The 19611-nt window shown below is 34.1% G+C and overlaps 2 protein-coding genes across 6 annotated transcripts; both read right to left on the reverse strand.

Annotated features, from left to right (window-relative positions):
• On the reverse strand, positions 1249–10775 carry LOC109846090 (mediator of RNA polymerase II transcription subunit 20a-like). Its single transcript, XM_020415313.1, has 4 exons — positions 10626–10775; positions 3458–3634; positions 2479–2568; positions 1249–1356 (listed from the first exon to the last, which is right to left on the reverse strand). Exons 1-4 carry the CDS (start codon positions 10773–10775, stop codon positions 1249–1251), a joined length of 525 nt encoding a protein of 174 aa, XP_020270902.1.
• On the reverse strand, positions 11580–16988 carry LOC109844763 (cytosolic purine 5'-nucleotidase-like). Of its 5 annotated transcripts, none has more exons than XM_020413878.1 (12): positions 16831–16988; positions 16674–16735; positions 16395–16490; positions 15539–15610; positions 15423–15470; positions 15272–15349; positions 15055–15174; positions 14804–14911; positions 13461–13566; positions 12854–12941; positions 12621–12723; positions 11580–11835 (listed from the first exon to the last, which is right to left on the reverse strand). In XM_020413878.1, exons 3-9 carry the CDS (start codon positions 16404–16406, stop codon positions 13516–13518), a joined length of 489 nt encoding a protein of 162 aa, XP_020269467.1. In that variant the 5' UTR covers positions 16407–16490; positions 16674–16735; positions 16831–16988; the 3' UTR covers positions 11580–11835; positions 12621–12723; positions 12854–12941; positions 13461–13515. The 5 variants fall into 5 exon arrangements, with proteins under 5 accessions (XP_020269467.1, XP_020269466.1, XP_020269465.1 ...); XM_020413877.1 differs by having other exon boundaries at positions 12888–12941; positions 16395–16494; XM_020413876.1 differs by having other exon boundaries at positions 16395–16494.

Raw genomic sequence — 19611 nt, forward strand, 5'->3', positions numbered from 1 at the left:
AGCAATGGATCAAACATATAGACATAAGCTAAAAATTCAACGTTTGAATAATAAAATTACATTTATTGATTGATTGGGTGATAATACACTGGTCGGTTAAATTTTTATTATTTATTATATATTTATAATTTTATTTAGGGAAATATTTGTTATTAAATTATTGAATGTAAGCAATGGATCAAACATATAGACATAAGCTAAAAATTCAACATTTAAACAATAAAATTACATTTAGTGATTGATTGGGTGATAGTACACCGGTTGCATCTATAACGTGATCGATCAATCAAATATTGTCACAAGAATATATGTAAAAGTAATGTTTGGTGATGTAATCCAAGCTCATGACATTAGAGTTTGACTAAGCCTTTGCAATACCTAATGTGTGAGTACATATATTCACACATAAAAATTTTAAAATCTCATATAAATTCCAAAACACTCATTAAACTTTGTCCTTCCCTTTAAATATCATCTGCTATCTTTAGCATTATTTGCATTAAACCGCCCCATTTTATGCTGAAGATCCACAAGAGAATCACTTACTACATTTGCCTTTGAGCTCTTTTTTAAGTCAACAAACTTTAAGGGGACTTTTTTTATACTTTTAAATTTATAGATTTTTAAAGTCTCATTTGTATCTTTGATTTTTTTTTTTTGATTTTTTTTGCAGGACCTTTATTCTGATTGGTGAGCGGATCCTCTTGATTGAATTGCTAACCAGAGTTGCATACTTTCTTTTGAGTGTCATTGACTTTGAAAATGTCTTCAGCTTGTTCACACAACCACTACCTACACCCAAATTAAGTGGACATTTTGCTTTCCAACAAATAAATGTTTAGGTTCAATATCTTTCATTTTTTTAATTAAGTAGAAATCCTGGTCTGATTTATTTATCAGTTAAAATGTTTTAATCAAGTGGGATGAGTGTACTCAAGTCTGTTTTTGTATCCCAATTAGAAAAAGTGGAATTGGCGAGCTCAAGTTTTTTTTTGTAACCCAACTAAAACAATGGAATCATAATTTTCCTACAGGGTAAGGAGCTTCGACTTGATCTTATCCATTAAAAATTTCCATTCAATAATAAACTAATCCTTCCATAAAAATACCTTTTATACCAATAAACATGTTCATCAATGATTATAACAAATTTTGAACTAATTTAAAGTTCATGACAAAGTTTTGTATATAAAGAATAGATAGGAAGAAAGTAGTAAATGAATATTTTTCACTTCTTTGTTTTATTTCTTATCTTATAACTTTTTTTCTTATAACTTTAATGATACGTGAGGGCAATATCTCACTTGAGAGTTTCTTGGCATCTTGAGTTTTTCCTACCCTTGCATTTCGCAATACCTGCGGTTAAGAATGTATGTTAGCACCATAATGCAAGTAACTTGTTCAGAAAGAAACGGCTCAAATAATATCATAATGGTGTGCTCTATCATGTTGTATTTCAAGATAATATTGGATATACTACACATTTGCCATTGGCAATAACTGAAAATAGGTATTGCTTATTCCAGGAATATTTGATCTCTAGAACCATGTTGATGGATATCAGACTTAGAAGTTGAAGGTAAAACTTTCGCGTCAGATGTCCATATAGTGTGTTTGTGATTCTTTAGCATGCAATGAAAGTAGATAAAGAGACTCTTTACCACAACAAGGCTTTCCATGCGATGTCTCAGCTTTCTCTGTATGAAACCTCTAGTACACTGTGAACATTATTAGCAAGCTTTAATGATAAATTGATATATATTATACCCCATCTATTTGATAAAACCAGTAGTACCTATAAAATGTTTTATAAAACAAAGTCCCTGAAGGGCCTATCTGACTGATTGCAGCCGAAACTTTAGGTGCTTTAAATTCATGTAGCTGATCATTAAAGAAATAGGTCCAAATTATGTAGTTTGATTGTCGAGATGCTTGATTTCTCATAATGTTGAAATTTACCATTCGATTGAATTTACACATTTGGGATCTTAACTCCTAATTTTGAGATCAGATGAGAAAATGAGACTGTATTTCACATAAACTATGACCAAATTCACAAGAATATTTTTGAACTGTACTTGAATCTGTAATTGTGCATTACCAAATATGACATCCAAATGGTTGTATTTCCCTCAAAATGGGCATTTAGAAATCTTGGACTGACAATAGACTCCATTAAACATAATACGCAGGCAAGTAACTATTCACATGCAAATGAGGTATAAATTTCTACAATGCTAAGTGAAAAAACAACCTGGTAGTAAACCTCTAGGTCGTTATATTGACTCAACTACATATGTGTTCAAGCAAATATTATCCAATGATCTCGTTGCATAAAATATGTTTTCCAGTCGCAATGTTTAGTAATTTAATAATAATATTTTTGCAATAAAGCCATATAGAAGCATAAAGAACATGTAAAGTTTACTGAGATACAAATATACTTAAGAATGTGAATATTCAAAATACAAAACATACCTCCATCATGATTCCCCTCAAACTTTCAGAGGTAGAAGGAACGCACTTTCCAACTCTCAATCGAAAATCACCAAGTTGATATTGAAAACCCTAAAAAATATAGCAAAATATCATAAAAACAAAGGAAGAGTTATATTCAAATTTCTTCCACGAATTATAAGGATGGTATACTTACAAACTACCATAAACCATATTAAATCAGAACTTGTCTATAAAATCAACACAAAATAAAAATGAAAAAAAAACCATAAAAAAACCATAATATACCTCCAAATCAAAAGACCAGTTTCTCTAACATTAAAAATAAACAAAACCCATGAATCTCATATAAAACTAAAACTAATGCACACCAAAATGAGACCTTGTAAAAAAAGAAAAAAAAAGAAAATGTTAAAGAAAAAATCAAAACATAATACAACAACAAGAGTAATAAAGCCTTTATCCCAGAGTTGGGGTTAGCATCATGAATCTATTCTTTTCTTTCATTCAATTCTATTATGCCTTTATCCTCTACTAAATGAGCTATAATCATTTCTTACTTAATTGCTTCAACCAAGTTCAATTCGGTCCACCTACAACCTCTTTGGCCCATTGACAATAATCATATCAGTTCTCCTCACTGGGTGCATTTAGTGGTCACTGTTCTACATGATCAAACCATTTCAGTTGATTCTCTCATTTTATCCTGATGGAAGCAACCTCTAATCTCCTACAAATTCATTCATTTTATATCCTATCTTCAAGAGTATATCCACAAGAGCATAATAACATTCTCAATTATGCTACATCCATTTTTTGCACATATTGTTTTTACTTTCCCAATATTTTTGCGCATGTTGTTCTCCAAAACACAATCCAATTCCAACAAAAACCCATCTCTCTCGCATGACCATCAATCCCAAATCAACCGCAAGATCATAACTTGTCAACAAAACCAACACTAAATATCAAATTTAAAATAAAGAAACAAGAAAAATACCTCAAATTTGAGCACAATCCAAGCTTTATAAGACTGCAACTTCTCCATAATAACTTGAATCGACAAATTCTCTTCAAGAACAATCCTATGAGCCCTCAATATGAAATAGAACTTGTTCAGCTGCTCTTGCCTAATGACTCCAAGCTCCACAGTGATTTGCATTGTAGCAGGAGAAATCTATGAAACAAACAGGTTGGAAAGTATCAACAAAGACCACCCAGATGAATATATATTGTCCCCAGTAACATCCCAGCAGGTCGTTTAGCAAAGCTCAAATAATCAGTCGAGCAATCAAAGAAAATAAACCAGAAAAGTGAATTAGAAATAGCATATGATAATACATATATCTCATAAGCAGGCCTAAAATGTGTTAGACCCTAGAGGGGGGGTGATTAGGGTCTTATGCTAATCTAATCCGATTAAATGTCAATTAAAACTAATTAATAAGTTATCCTAGCAAGTATGAAATACAACAATGTATATGAGCTAGGATAAGTAATATGAACAACAAGATATATCCTAACAAAGAGATATAGGCAATGTATGTGCAAGAATATATAAGCTCAAGGGTAAACAATCTAAACTAGATAGTAGGCAATATAATCAACAAGCAATATACAAAGTCGATATAAGATATAAACATAAAAGTAAGTGCGCCAATGCAATCACAAACAAATAATATGATTACGGAGTTCGGTCCCCACGACCTACGTCTCCGCTCCTCACCTCGAGGAGATCTCCACTATCACAACCGGGTTTTCTACGTTCACCCGAACAACGTTTACACCTCACAATACAATCACTATGCAATCACACCTCCACAAAGAAGAGGATGAAGAGGATTGAGAATGAATCCCTCAATCTGCAGTAAAAACTTCCTCCTTTGTAAACAGAAACCCAAACTCAAAACAAACAGTAAAACTCTAAACCCTTGCTTAAACTTTTCTTTTCTTTTAAAACATTTCTTGAGTTACCTTAGAGGTATGAGGGCATGGGGTATATATAGGCTCATGAAACAAGCCCAAAAACCCAAGAAAACCAAGCAAAAAGACAAAATAACGGATATATATAAATCTGGAAAATATAGCCGTTAGCTACAGTAACCAACCTCCAAAGACATTTCCGGTCGACCGGAGTACTGTAGCAGTGCGCAGATGTTTTGTAAAATCAATTTAAAATAGTAAATTAACTCCAAAAATTATAAAATTTTGTGGGAATGTTCTAGATATGTAGAATAACATGTCAGAGAAATAATTTCTGAAAAATCTTTTCCCAGTTGAGAGAAATAAATATTTGAACACAAATTTACAGTTTCTGGAAAACTGTTAACATATACGATTTTGTAAAATCAATTAGGCACAGTAAATCAACTCCACAAATAGTAAAATTTTGAGGGAAGTTTCTAAACATATAGATAAACATGTCAAAGAAAGAATTTCTTAAATATCACTTCTCATTTATGAAAACTCATCTGTTTTGTAAAACATGCACGAACATGCACGAATGAAAAACATGATTTTGTAAATTCCATTAAACATAACAAATCAATTCCTAAACATGTAGATGAACATGTCAAAGAAAGAATTTCTTGAATATCACTTCTCATTTATGAAAACTCATCTGTTTTGTAAAACATGCACGAACATGCACGAATGAAAAACATGATTTTGTAAATTCCATTAAACATAACAAATCAATTCCAAACTTGATAAAACTTTGTGAAATGTTTGTAAACATGAAAACAAACATGTTAGAAAAAGAATTTCTCAATTTTCATTTATATTTTGTGAAAAAACACTGTATTCTGCAAAAGCATTAAAAGACGTATATATGAAAAACATGTGATTGTTATTTTTGACTCAAAACAAGTTTTGAAAACTTATAGAATATTTATATGGACATAATAAAAGTTGTTTATGATGTAAATATAGTCCAAAACTTATTTTGCATAAAAACACTTATAGTTACGAAAATCACAAATATATATGTGTGTGTATATTTGAGCTTATAGAATTAACACACATAATATAAATCTATACTAAATATACCCAAGCTTGATGAAGGTCTTCAATAAGCATGACTTGGTAAACTTTGCGGAAGAATCTTGTAATTAGATCTTTAACTTGAATTAACGTTGCTTCACTCCATAAATCCGCCAACCTCCATTTGATATGATCGTTAAGGCTCGATTCCATCCATCCTCCAACACGTTGTTTGCCTAGAATAAATACAAAAACACAAACACTAGACAAACAACATTAGAAGTAAATTGTTTGTTAAACATCATCAAAATAAGAAGGCCAACAATCTCCCCCTTTTTGATGATGACAAACAATTTACAAAAAGGATATATGCATGAAAGGAAATGAATATACAAATTATAATTCACATGCATATAAATAAGGAAATGTATACTCACAATATTTCTCCCCCTTTGACAACATTAAAAAGGGGACAAAAGGAATGAAGAGAGCGAAAGCTCCCCCTATATATGAGCATGGGTGAGTATAAAACAAATATAGGGATTGCTCCCCCTATCAAAATGCCATATAGAAAATATGAAATGAGGATCAAGGCAAACATATGTGAGTAAGCATAGATGCTAAAAAACAACTCACATACAAAACGAAAATGAGAACATAAAAACCGATGTATGAAATAGATTTTATGAAATCAAAAGAAGAGAAACATGAGAATCATGTAAAAAGTTTTCAAATGAAAACAAATCAACCAATTGAAATCATAAATCAAAGTTTAAATCCAAAAACGTAAAATCAAATCATCATTGATTCAAAAATCAAGAGAGGCAATTATATCTAGCTCTTGAGCTAGTAACAACACATATAAATATGTTTAGCACCCGGTAAACAATGTTTGGGAATAAACACCCAATAACTCCGGAGGGTTATCATAGTCCTCTCATCAAAACAAAAATAATAATCATGAAAACAAAAGATTTGATACAAGAAGGAATTGTTTTCATGACCAAAAGATCTTAAAACATAATTTTCAAAACCAAGATAAAAAAATAAAAACACTAAAGTTCTTGGTTTAAAATCAAATTTGTTTTGGTACCCAAGTATTCTTGGTACCAAAAAGTTTAGGGACATGACCCCTATCATTTAAGCTCAAAGCCTTAGGGTTATGAACCCTCTTAGGCACATATGGTGCACTAACATGGTCAAAACAATATTCATTCAAATGACCCTTCCGATTGCAATTTGTGCAATGAAAGAGATCCATTTGTTTTTGTGGACCATTAGCTCGTGCACGGGAAACATTAGAAACATTTGCAAACATGGATGGTCTTTTAAAATTGTTTTGCAAATGTGAAACTTTCTTTAAATCAAAACAAAATTTGGTCAAATGACCAAATCTACCACAATGATCACATCTATACACATGAGCATGCTTGTGATGAACTTTATGAGTGTGTGCATGTACATGTGTGTGTGATGAAGAAGCCTTATGAGATGCACAAGAAGCATTGATATTACTATTTTTAGATTTTTGTGCATCATAGCAAAATTTAGATAAATGTCCTTTACGACCACAAATAGAGCACTTATAAATTTTGCTATACATGTGTGCATGATGTGTGATATGTTTAGGTGTAGTAGCATGAGACTTAGCACACATGTTCATAAGCTTATCATGGTTTACCATACATGTTTTTAAGGTTGAATCTAAACAAGATATGCGATGTTTAACTTGACTCAACTCAACATTTTGCATACATGTATAGGAAATAGAAGTAGATGAAACATTATCATTTCTAAAAGAATTAAACTCATTTCTAATAGTTTCTACTTCTATCATGGCATCATTATTAGCATGAGTTAAGCTAGATATAGATGAAGTCAATTTTTCATTTTCCAATTTTAACATATCATTAATTTCTTTAAGAGCAACATTTTCTTGAGAAATAATATCAAAATTGGAAACTAGCTTATCATGATTGGATTTTAAACCAACATGCTTGCTTTTAAGATCAATAAAATTATTTTGCAATTTAGTGTAGGCATGCGATAATTTCTCATATGCACAAGCGAGTTCATCAATAGATAAATCATTATCGGAATCGGAATCGCTTACTACACAAGAGTCATCCTCTTGTGGCCGTGTGCATGATGCTCCACATGAACTTGAAGAAGAATCCTCCAAAGCTTGTCGGATTGCCTCCAAGTCCCCTTGATGTGCTTCAATAAATTTTCAAAGTTTGTAAGCACTATCAAAATGAACAAATTTGTTAGAAAAGGATGAGTCAAAAGCATTAAGCAAAAATTCTAACAAAAGCTTGTTCATTGAAAACATTTTCTTATCATGATCGCTCCACTTGGATTTCTCCAATGTGGGCACAATATAAGCACAATCAATAATTTTCCATAAGTCGATATTTCTAGATTCAATAAATAGTTTAAATCTAGAAGCCCATTGAGCATAGGGAAAATTAATGAATTTAGGAGCAACATTTGATTCATAGCCTAAATAAGCAATATGAACAAAGGTAAATATCCTAGCAAAGAGATATACTATGAGATATATGCAATGATATATAAACTACACAAGGATAAACAATCTAAACAAGATAGTGGATGATATAGAAATGAGCAATGCACAATGACGATATAAGATATGAACATAAATATGAATAAACGCCAAAGCACACTCAAACAAGCAATATGATCACGGAGTTCGGACCTTCCGTCCTACGTCTCCGCCTCCGCTCCTCACCTCGAGGAGATCTCCACTATCACAACCGGGTTTTCTACGTTCACCCGAACAACGTTTACACCTCACAATACAATCACTATGCAATCACACCTCACACACTAAGTGTTGGTCCTAGCCCGTGTCCTCCTCCTCAAGTGCTCGGTTACAACCTCTCCCTAGGCACGTCAACCGACGTCACTCCTCTTGGATTCGACCCCGTCTCTCACCACACACTTCTCTCGGTGTACAAGTGTATTACAAGTGAATCCTCACAATTAGGCTCAATACAAAGTGTTTGTTCTCTACAATGAATGAGAACGAATTATAAGCTCACTCTCTAAGTTACACAATCCCACAACCCAATTATACTATGAATGTAAATACAATAAGCTCAAATGGTTGTGTGTATAAACATAGAGAAAATAAAATCAACTAAACTCAATATGAATACTAGCTTAATAAAATGATAATCAAACAATATGAAATATAAAGCTAGATTGAGTTTAGAAAAGTTCTCAATAGATGACAAGAGATGGAGGGAGAATAGTTGATTGCTCAAACTCTAATAGATGATCTCCTCAAGCTCTTATGGAATTAAATTCTCAAACTCAAACACCCAATTGCTTAAAAGCTTCTAAACAAACATTAAACAAACTTAAACCCTTGTTTAAAACTCTTTAAACTTGTTTAAAATATTTCTTGAGTGCCCTTAGAAGTATGAGGGCATGGAGTATATATAGGCTCATGAAACAAGCCTAAAAACCCAAGAAAACCAAGCAAAAAGATAAAATAACGGATATATATAAATCTGGAAAATATAGCCGTTAGCTACAGTAACCAACCTCCAAAGACATTTCCGGTCGACCGGAGTACTGTAGCAGTGTGTAGCTGTTTTGTAAAATCAATTTAAAATAGTAAATTAACTCCAAAAATTATAAAATTTTGTGGGAATGTTATAGACATGTAGAATAACATGTCAGAGAAAGACTTTCTGAAAAATATTTTCCCAGTTGAGAGAAATAAATATTTGAACACAAATTTACAGTTTCTGAAAAACTGTTAACATATACGATTTTGTAAAATCAATTAGGCACAGTAAATCAACTCCAAAAATAGTAAAATTTTGAGGAAAGTTTCTAAACATGTAGATAAACATGTCAAAGAAATAATTTCTTGAATATCACTTTCCTTTTATGAAAACTCATCTGTTTTGTAAAACATGCACGAACATGCACGAATGAAAAACATGATTTTGTAAATTCCATTAAACATAACAAATCAATTCCAAACTTGATGAAACTTTGCAAAATATTTGTAAACATGAAAACAAACATGTTAGAAAAAGAATTTCTCAATTTGCATTTATAATTTGTGAAAAAACACTGTATTCTGCGAAAGCACTAAAAGACGTATATATGAAAAACATGTGATTGTTATTTTTGACTCAAAACAAGTTTTGAAAACTTATGGAATATTTATATGGACATAATAAAAGTTGTTTATGATGTAAATATAGTCCAAAACTTATTTTTCATAAAAACACTTATAGTTACGAAAATCACAAATATATATGTGTGTGTATGTTTGAGCTTATAGAATTAACACACATAATTAATATAAACCTATACTAAATATACCCAAGCTTGATGAAGGTCTTCAATGAGCATGACTTGGTAAACTTTACGGAAGAAGCTTGTAATTGGATCTTTAACTTGAATTAACGTTGCTTCACTCCATAAATCCGCCAACCTCCATTTGATATGATCGTTAAGGCTCGATTCCATCCATCCTCCAACACGTTGTTTGCCTAGAATAAATACAAAAACACAAACACTAGACAAACAACATTACAAGTAAATTGTTTGTTAAACATCATCAAAATAAGAAGGCCAACAAAATGGTTATATAATATCTATCCACACATACTTTACCGTGAATATAGTGTGAATAAGAAATCAAAGAGCACATAGGTTATATAATATCTATCCACACATACTTTACCGTGAATATAGTGTGAATAAGAAATCAAAGAGCACATATGCCCCTTAAGTAGAATATCGTGAATAAGAAATCAAAGAGCACATATGCCCCTTAAGTAGAATATCTACTTTAACTATTTCATGTCAATATAATTTGTTGAGTTGACACACAAACAACTACGGTAAGATAATAACTTGGAATGACAATTAACTGACAAGTATGTACAAACACAAGTATGTTTGCATAGCAGCACATTTGCATCACAGCACAACATAATATGCATGAAATTAATGTGGTCTCAATAAGCAAAAAACTTTCCATATGTGGACAATCTAATTGGAAAAAGTAAATCTCATTAAGTTCAATATGATAGATTTAAAATGATAAGCATCATTACTAAGGAAGAGGCGTTATTATGATAAATCAGTTATATTAGCTTGGATGAAAAAAATTTAGCAATAAATGTGGCACATACTTGCTCAGGAGTTTTTTCATGATACCGATTATGAGATACACCTTGCGCAAGCAGCTTCTTCACCCTACCACCTGTATAAAGTTTAGACAGGCACCCATACGCTTTAGCAATAAGACTCGTCCTCAATGCACATAAACTGAACTCTGCCATTGCCCTGTTAAATAGAATCTAAGAGGATATGTCCATGAGTTGAATCTCTTCTTGCAAATGACTCATCAACAAAAGGTCGCATGCAATCGAGAACTCATCAAAGATAGCATGATGATATATGTCACAAAGCATTGCTCTTGCCTTGGTTCTCTCATCCCCATACCTATAGATAAGAGGCACATGAAATCCTAGGTCATATGTACAGGCTGTATTTTGCTAACACACTTCCAAATAATAGGTCTACGGGGACGGTTTATAACCGTCTCGCTAGACAATAAAACCGTCCTCATAGATCTAAGGGACGGTTCATGATCCAAGTGGCGCGATTCTTGAATTGTTCCCGTAGACAACATTTGGGGACGGTTTAACTATGGGGACGGTTCATATTTTTACAGATGGTGACGGTTATTTGGCAACGAGAACGGTTATATTTTTAAGCTACCGTGACGCTTACACACCAAGGGGGATAGTTTTGAGTTTGACCTAGGAGGACGGTTTTATTGTCTATGGGAACGGTTTTATTGTCTATGGGAACGGTTTTATTTGTAATCTATGGGGACGGTTTTTATACCTAAGAAGATGATTAGCAATGGGGACGGTTTTTAGCAATGGGAATGATTTTCAGATGTAAAGATATGGGAACAGGTATATATAGCAAAGGGGACGGTTTTCAATTTTGACCGTGCAAAAGCAAATCATCCAGATATCACACATTTTTTGACCTGCAGTTTCAAAATTAAAGAAGAACAAAACAAAATGAAAGCTCCATGATTTATACCTGCTCATGTCACAAACAAAGAAATGAAACTCCAAATTGTGCAAGCAAATTAACAACCAAACATAAAGAACAATTCATCGGATCATTACAATGACTTTAGTACAAGTTTTTTCTTTTGTCCAAAGTACATGACTAAAAGTACTCTTTCATTAAAATAAAACGTGTCTTCTGTTTAAAGGCCTCCATTGGTATACATAATTTGTAAATTGTCTGGATAGAGCTAATCTCACAGTAAGTGAAAAGCACGCATGGATTAACTTGTTTCAGCCACCATCAATTTTCCTGCATAAATTTAGATAAAAAGATAAAAATGAGATTATATTTATTGCAAGATTCAGTCACTTAAATATATGCTTTAAATTTTAAAATGACTAACTACGTATGCTTTAAAATTTGTAAATGTCTGCATAAATTTTAGCCTAAGCCTAAGAAAGGATTAAAGGTCCTTCATTATTTTTTTTTTAACAAATGGCCCATTCATATATACACCCCTGCATGGGAAGTGTTACAGATAATAAGATGTGGCTCAAGCACCATTCAGATTTACTGGGACCAACTTTGGCCCCTTATCCTTCCATGACTTGCTCAAATCCACTCTCTAGATCCACTCTAACCCGCTGATTTCTGCAAGGACTATAGGGATAAGGAAAGAAACGGATAAGGAAAGAAGATATCAATAGTGGTAAATGCTAGGTCATATGTACAGGCTGTTGCTTGAGAAAGAAACGGATAAGGAAAGAAGATATCAATAGTGGTAAATGCTGACATTACACACTATAAAGAAAGTAGAATTTGGCAGTGACAGTGGATCTTGCGCTGGTGGGAAATGGGGGTCATTTCCAGAATGAGAGGGTGTGAATTTCATGGTGGTGATGCTGATAATGGGAGGCAGAACAGAAGGAGAAACTGAAAGAATCTATTTATTGTTTGGAACTAAGCGTAGCAAATTTAGAGAGAAAACCATCTCTTAGCAAAAGTCCACACATATTTATAGGGTGCAAGTGTAGACAATCATAAGTGAATGCATTAGCAAATAAGTCTAGGATCAGAACAATAATATGGAGTACCTGTTACAAATAAAAAATTATGTTGTAATCCCAGTCCTCGAACCCATCGGCAGACTAGCACATCGTTCAGTAGTCCATTTAGCATCTACAGGCTCGTATGCTTCTGTTAAGATGAAAAACTACTATAAGGAACTTTATTTGGCTATGGTCTTGAGAACATTGTAATTGTTTGACACAATAACCAACATCAATAGCTAAATTAAACACCAAAAGCAACAAGGAAAATTGTTTACCTTGTAAAAGAGCAAACAACTTTCGTTTTCATACCTTCAGAGAAGGTCGTTTTCCATTATTTGCCGAAACTGTATTGTAATGATCTAGCTGCAGGTAGACAACAAAGTGAAACATCAGATTCTTAAGCAAATGACTGGACAAAAGAAATAATCACAGTAATGCTAAGGGATGGCTGTATATCTAAAAGACAAACATACCAAGGGTTAACACACACAACGATCATGCATACCCCCACACACATGTATAAGCGCACACATATACATACAGAAAGAGGGGTGGACTGGGAGAAGAAAAACAAAATTATGTATAATGACAGCATTTCAGGAAAACAAACGCTAAGTGTAATAGATTGGTCACACATAATATTAAGGTGCAGAATTCAAGAAGCATATTAGAGAATTACAATAAATATGTTAAAGAGCTTTCATTGGGTATTGTTTATGCCGGACATAATATAATAGTCTGATGATCTCACGAAATGTAGCCTACAAGATACCACCATGTTTTGCATACTTATAAAATTACAAACTAAGCAACTTACTACATGAAAGAAAGCATATAAAAAACCTATCATGCAAGCTTCAACAAAGTAAAAAAATTACAAACCCATTTTCCAAGTGAAATCATTGTGCCTTTAATTTTGACACTGCTCTTCCAGCTTTTACTTTTGGAACCTGTGTCGCTCCCACTCACTAGGTGGTAGAGTTTGCCCCTTGCAAGAGCCACAACGACATAAAACTCTGAGAAAGCTAAAAAAAAACTTATGCAATCAAACATCATATAATAATTTCTCTCCTTGAGCAAAATGAAACTGGTATTACATATTATAAAGTTGTAAAGCTTTGAATATAGTGAAAGAAATTCGTTTAATCCATTGTACATGATCAAACCATGTTAACTGATTCTCCCACATTTTATTCTCAATAGGAGCAACCTTTAATATAAACAGACCGTTGTGATGGCTATTTTGAAGGAATGCAGATTTACATGGAAGTTGGGAACTAGGTTCTTAACTCGAGACAGAATATTCAAGATAGATCACCAAAGAATAAATATAAAAGTGTATAAAGATGACATATCACTCAAGGGATGGATTTCAATTAAAAATAAAGGTATATAAAGATGACATATCACACAAGGGATGGATTTCAATTGAAATAACAGGCCAAATAGGGACAAGTTGGAAGAGGTAAAGAATTTCTCCACAAAACAGTATTCAATTGAATAATCTACTGTAGTGCTAATAGGTGATCCCGGAAATATATAGAAGGCTGGTTTAAAAACTACAGGCATACCCTTTAAGTTTTAATCGGACTCCACACAGCCCCAAAAGAATAAATAATAATAGCTAATAATTAACTCAACAACTGACAATTTAAGTGCTAAAACACTCACCAGAAAACTAACTTCATCTTCTAAGTTCAAACACTTTATCCCATGGCAATATATGTAGACAATCGACAAGAATCAGAATATTAGAAATGTTAAGTTGATTCAATATTATTTCAACTCTAAGCATACTGGCGCTGCAATGCAGGAAACTTCTTCTAGCATACCACTTCTAAAACTGGCTAGAATGCTAATTTTAAGTTAATAACTTTCACACACTAGCTATATAGTGTCAGTTAGATGACTGCTATAGTTCATTCCAAGGACAAAACTTGACCAGCTTGGACCAGATTCGGCTTAGGACAAACCCAAATGCATATTGGCTGGGTCTGGTTAATCTTGGAAGATGATGGATTTTACATGATAGTCTAGTTGAGCATCATTTACTTCTTAATGTCTGTATCTAGCAACAAGATATACTCAAAAAATTTCAGCATGATGCAACTTATAGTTTTGTGACACTGAGATAAGCAAAACATACATTTACATGCATTGAGCAACTAGAACTTACTAACAAGAATACAATTTCACAAAAGCCAGAATGTACCACCCGAACATGCCTTAAAGCTGGGACGCATTAGTCCATCATCTGTAACTACTTCATACAAAGGGTGCAACACTTGGAAAAAATTCAGGCTTTCTTGCTGAGACAATGACCTGTGAAATGTCTATAGGACATTTGTTAAATAAGAACAGCTTCACTAAAGTCTTGATGCTAATATGATTGCTTGATTGATTCATAGAATCATACTATTGAACTAGATAATGCACGTGAAACTAAGTTGCAGTTAAATATTCTCATAAACCTCACTATGTCAAAAAGGTCACGCCATGTCATATCATTAGGAAGAAACCTATTGAAGGCATAATGCATCATCTTATTCGTGTAATGATAGTCTGAGTTGGTAATTAATAGCAACCTCTTCCCAGCCTGACAGCCAATAGAAAATGAGTAATGAAAAAAAAAAGTTTTAAGCATGACTACCTGAAACAGATATTGGATTAAGTTAAAGGAGATATTTATGAACCTCTTTTTGGTTCAAAAGAGCGAAAGGGAGCTCTGTGTCAGGCTTGACAAACCATTCTGGTTCAGCCATTATCTCACTCTGCAAGATCACCCAGCAAACATCTATCAATGGTCAAAGAGAAATTATTGAATATAATGAATGTGAATGTCACCTTAAGTTGGCCTTCAACATGTGCTCTGAAAAGGGCTTTAGAAACAGCCTGAAATACAAAGCAGCATTGTAAGATTATAACTATACCTATTATAGTTAATAAGTTCAGTGTGTTGCCTTGAAAAGCCCTTTATAGTCAAATGGTCCAAGTTCAGATGATATAGCTCCTTGATCCAATCTGTCAACCATCTGCACAGAGAAACCAAGTAATGTCATTCTCAACTATATGGAACTGCTCTTTTTATTTGATGACTGACAAGACATTAGTCGGATAAAATAAACATAAGAAGGTAGTAGCATGATCCGTTATAACAAGATAATAAAATGGAATCTGAAACTTTGAAATTCAGAAGGAAACAACTAAGAATAGATTTTACTTGTCCATGGAGCTTTATGCTGCAAATTGGTCAGAACAGGTCAAAAAGGAGAAGACCCTTTGAAAAGTTGTTCGTGACCAAATGCACAAGTACAGTGTTTTCTGCTGCTGGATATCTTTACATTGAGCCATGATCATCAAATTAATGTCCATTGGGACCTTCATGTTTATTGCTGCTGGATATCTTTCCATAGAGACAAGATCCTCAATATTTGATAAAAGCATAGAGATTTCATTAACTATGATGTCATCCTCAAATATTTATTGAGATTAATATCCTCAGAATTGAATAACTAAGTACAATGGACACCTGGAAACGATCTTAATTACTCATTTGTTCAACAGAAATTCATACTAGTTGATGTTCCACTTAATCAGAACAAGTATAAAACAGATACCATTTAATCTGAAAGGTAAGAAACAGCGATATTTATGCAAATAAGCACTACATGACATGTCTTAAACTATTAACAAGCTAGAGAGGCTGATGAATGTGAAGGTTTTACTTTTTTAAATTTCCTATCCAAAGTAGAATAGGAGAAAAATATACAGTAGATGGTCAAAAAGAGAAAACTACATGAAAAAGAGAGTAATCACCTGCATATACATTACAGCTTCTAACACAGAGAAGAGAGTATTCAGAAATTCCCATCGACTTTCCTTCCGAAGTTCAACCAGTTCTCCCCCATAAATCTTGCTTTTGTACACACAGGGTTATATGATTAGAAGAAGCAAAAGAAGAAGGTTATATCAATTTTGACTGCCAAAAGCTATGACACACAAAATAATTACATAACATGGACAGAAAAAATAGAGAAAATAAACTAATTTAAACAAAAATTAAGAACATATACTAATTCAAATTTGAGGATTTACCTTATCCAGTAAAGATGTAGAATTTTCAACCACTTTCAAAGATCAACCGAGACAACAAGGCCCTAATGTGTAAAATCAAATAAGATTTTCATTAAATAGAGAAAAAGGAAAAATTGAAGCCCTAGGTTTGATGATTGAAAAGGAGAGAGATAAGAACCCCAAATCACAGGATGCTAGAGGGGATGGCCTTTAAATCGACGAACTTGTCGGACGAGAGGAAGTGAAGGAGAGGCGCGGCGGACGGGGGAGTCGACGTGAGGAGGAAACGAAGTCGAGGTGGTCAGCGGACGCGCGGGAGTGCAGGATAGCGAGGAGACCCTAGAACTCAGTGAGAAGTCTTCTGAGAGGATCGTGTTCCTCGATTGAATCTTCTAGCCATGTTCTTGGCTATGAGGAGCCTGTAAGAATAGAGAAAGGAAGGAAAATGGAGAGAAGTTGAGGAAGAGGGAGATTAAAATTGAGTTGAGGAGAGGAAATCAATATTTTTCCATTCATACTGATCTCTGATTACATTTCCCCTTTTATACTGTCGCTCAAACAGCCAAAACAAGAAAACGTGCACAAAACGTGCACATACTCAAAACTAACAAAACAGGCTTTAACTGTCTGTAACAAACTTTGGACATTTATTACAATCTACCTGGACTTAAAAGTATTGCAAAACAGACCCTCTCAAGCCTAAATTCAATCTCTTTCAGTGCTCCTGTCTTCCAATCTCCCTGTACATCATTGTCAGCTCCAGTTCAGCTCCAGTTCAATTCCAGTTCAGCTCCATCCCTGACAATTCTCTCCCCTTAAATTAGACCTTGTCTCAAGGTCAAATGCAGGAAACCTCTTGACAAGATCCCAATAAGATTCCCAAGTAGAGTCTAAAGGAGAACGTTGCTTCCATTTGATTAAAACCTGTAACACCAACTTTTTCCCTTGAACCATTGATCTTCTGTCCATAATCTTTTCAGGTTCATCAACCAACTCAGCAACATAGCTAGGAGGATCATGTTGAAGGACAACATAAGTACCTATTCTCTTCTTAAGTTCTGAAACATGAAACACATGATGAATCTGTGCCTGAGTAGGAAGGTCTAACTTGTAGGCAACCTCACCAATTTTATCTAAGATCTGGTAAGGCCAATAATATTTAGGGGAAAGCTTATGAGTTTTGTAGGAGAAGACACTCAATTGTCTATAGGGCTGAAGCTTAAGAAATACTCATTCTCCAACATCAAAACTCCTAGGACTCCTGTGCATATCAGCAAACCTTTTCATCTGTTCTACTGCCTTCTTCAAGCTGCCCTTAAAAAATTGTAAGGTGATATCTCTGGAAAAGAGAGCTGCATCTACATACTCTACCTTACAACTTTTAGGAATATAGGAGAGTAAGGATGGAGGAGGTCGGCCATACACTGCTTCAAAAGGTGTAGTATTGGTTGAAACCTTCAATGTAGTATTATACCAAAACTCAGCCAAGGGCAACCATTTACTCCATTCCCCTGGCTTGTGACAACAAAAACATCTCAGATAACACTCCAGATTTTTATTAGTTACTTCAATCTGTCCGTCAGTTTGTGGATGGTATGCTGAGCTGAATTTGAGTTGGCTCCCTTGCACTTTGAAGAGTTCTTTCCAAAATGAGCTAGTGAACAAAGAGTCCCTGTCACAAACTATAGATTTGGGCATCCCATGGAGTTTGAACACTCCTTCAAAGAACACCTGAGCAACAGATTGGGCATTGTAAGAGTGTGCTAATGCAAAGAAATGTGCATACTTTGACAACCTGTCAACCACAACAAATATCACAGTTTGGTTTCCACTTCTCGGTAAGTTTGTGATAAAATCCATGGACAAGTTCTCCCAAATATACTCTGGAATAGGCAATGGTTGTAGGAGCCCTGGGGATGCAACATTTTCTCCCTTATCTCTTTGACATGTATCACAAGATTGGACATGTCGTTGGACATCTTTTTTCATTCCTGTCCAGTAAAAAGCCCTCCTCAATCTATGTAATGTTCTGGTAACTCCAGAATGTCCTTCAGTAGGACTATCATGATATTCTTTCAATAAGGTGGTTTTTAATTCCTGGGCACTAGGACTGAGTAAAGTTCTGCCTTTATAGTAATAAATGCCCTCTTTCCTTGAATACTCCTCAGTGCTCACCTGTCCTTGCTGTAGCTTCTCATCAAGTTCCTTGTAGAAGGCATCTTCAGAGCATAAGGTTATGATCTCCTTCAACCAGTCACTATTGACCATAGAAATAGCTGAAAGTTCCACTTCTTCTCCATGAATTCTGGATAAGCCATCTGCAGCATCCACCACATAATCATATCCATGTAGCTTAGCCAGCCATTTATTCTGGACTCCTGCCTGAATTCTTTGCTCAAGAATATATTTGAGACTCTGATGGTCAGTCCTTATCACAGAACTCCTACCAAGCACATATTTTTCCTACCTTCTAGTAGAGAGGATGATAGCTAGTAATTCTTTCTCATAAGTAGATAAGGTAGCATTTCTCCCCTTCAAAGCAAAACTGAAATATGCTATTGGTCTGTTCATCTGCATCAACACAGCCCCAATTCTAGTTCTAGATGCATCACACTCAATCACAAATGGTAAATTGAAGTCAGGCATAGCTAAGACTGGAGAATTGGTTAAGGCTACTTTCAGAGATTTAAAAGCACCCTCTGTACTTGAATTCTAACCAAATTGGCTCTTCTTTAAAAGGTGTGTTAGGGGCTGAGCTATTGTTCCAAAGTCTCTTATGAATTTTCTGTAGTATCCAGCTAGGCCTAGGAACCCTCTCAACCCTTTGAGTGATTTAGGTACAGGCCAATCAACTATAGCTTGAATTTTATTGGGGTCTACACTAACCCCTTCTTGTGACACAATATGCCCCAGATATTCAACCTGTTTCTATCGAAATCTGCATTTGGACAACTTTGCA

Source organism: Asparagus officinalis, chromosome 6 (assembly GCF_001876935.1).
Source record: "Asparagus officinalis chromosome 6, Aspof.V1, whole genome shotgun sequence".
In the NCBI taxonomy this organism is placed as follows: Eukaryota; Viridiplantae; Streptophyta; class Magnoliopsida; order Asparagales; family Asparagaceae; genus Asparagus; species Asparagus officinalis.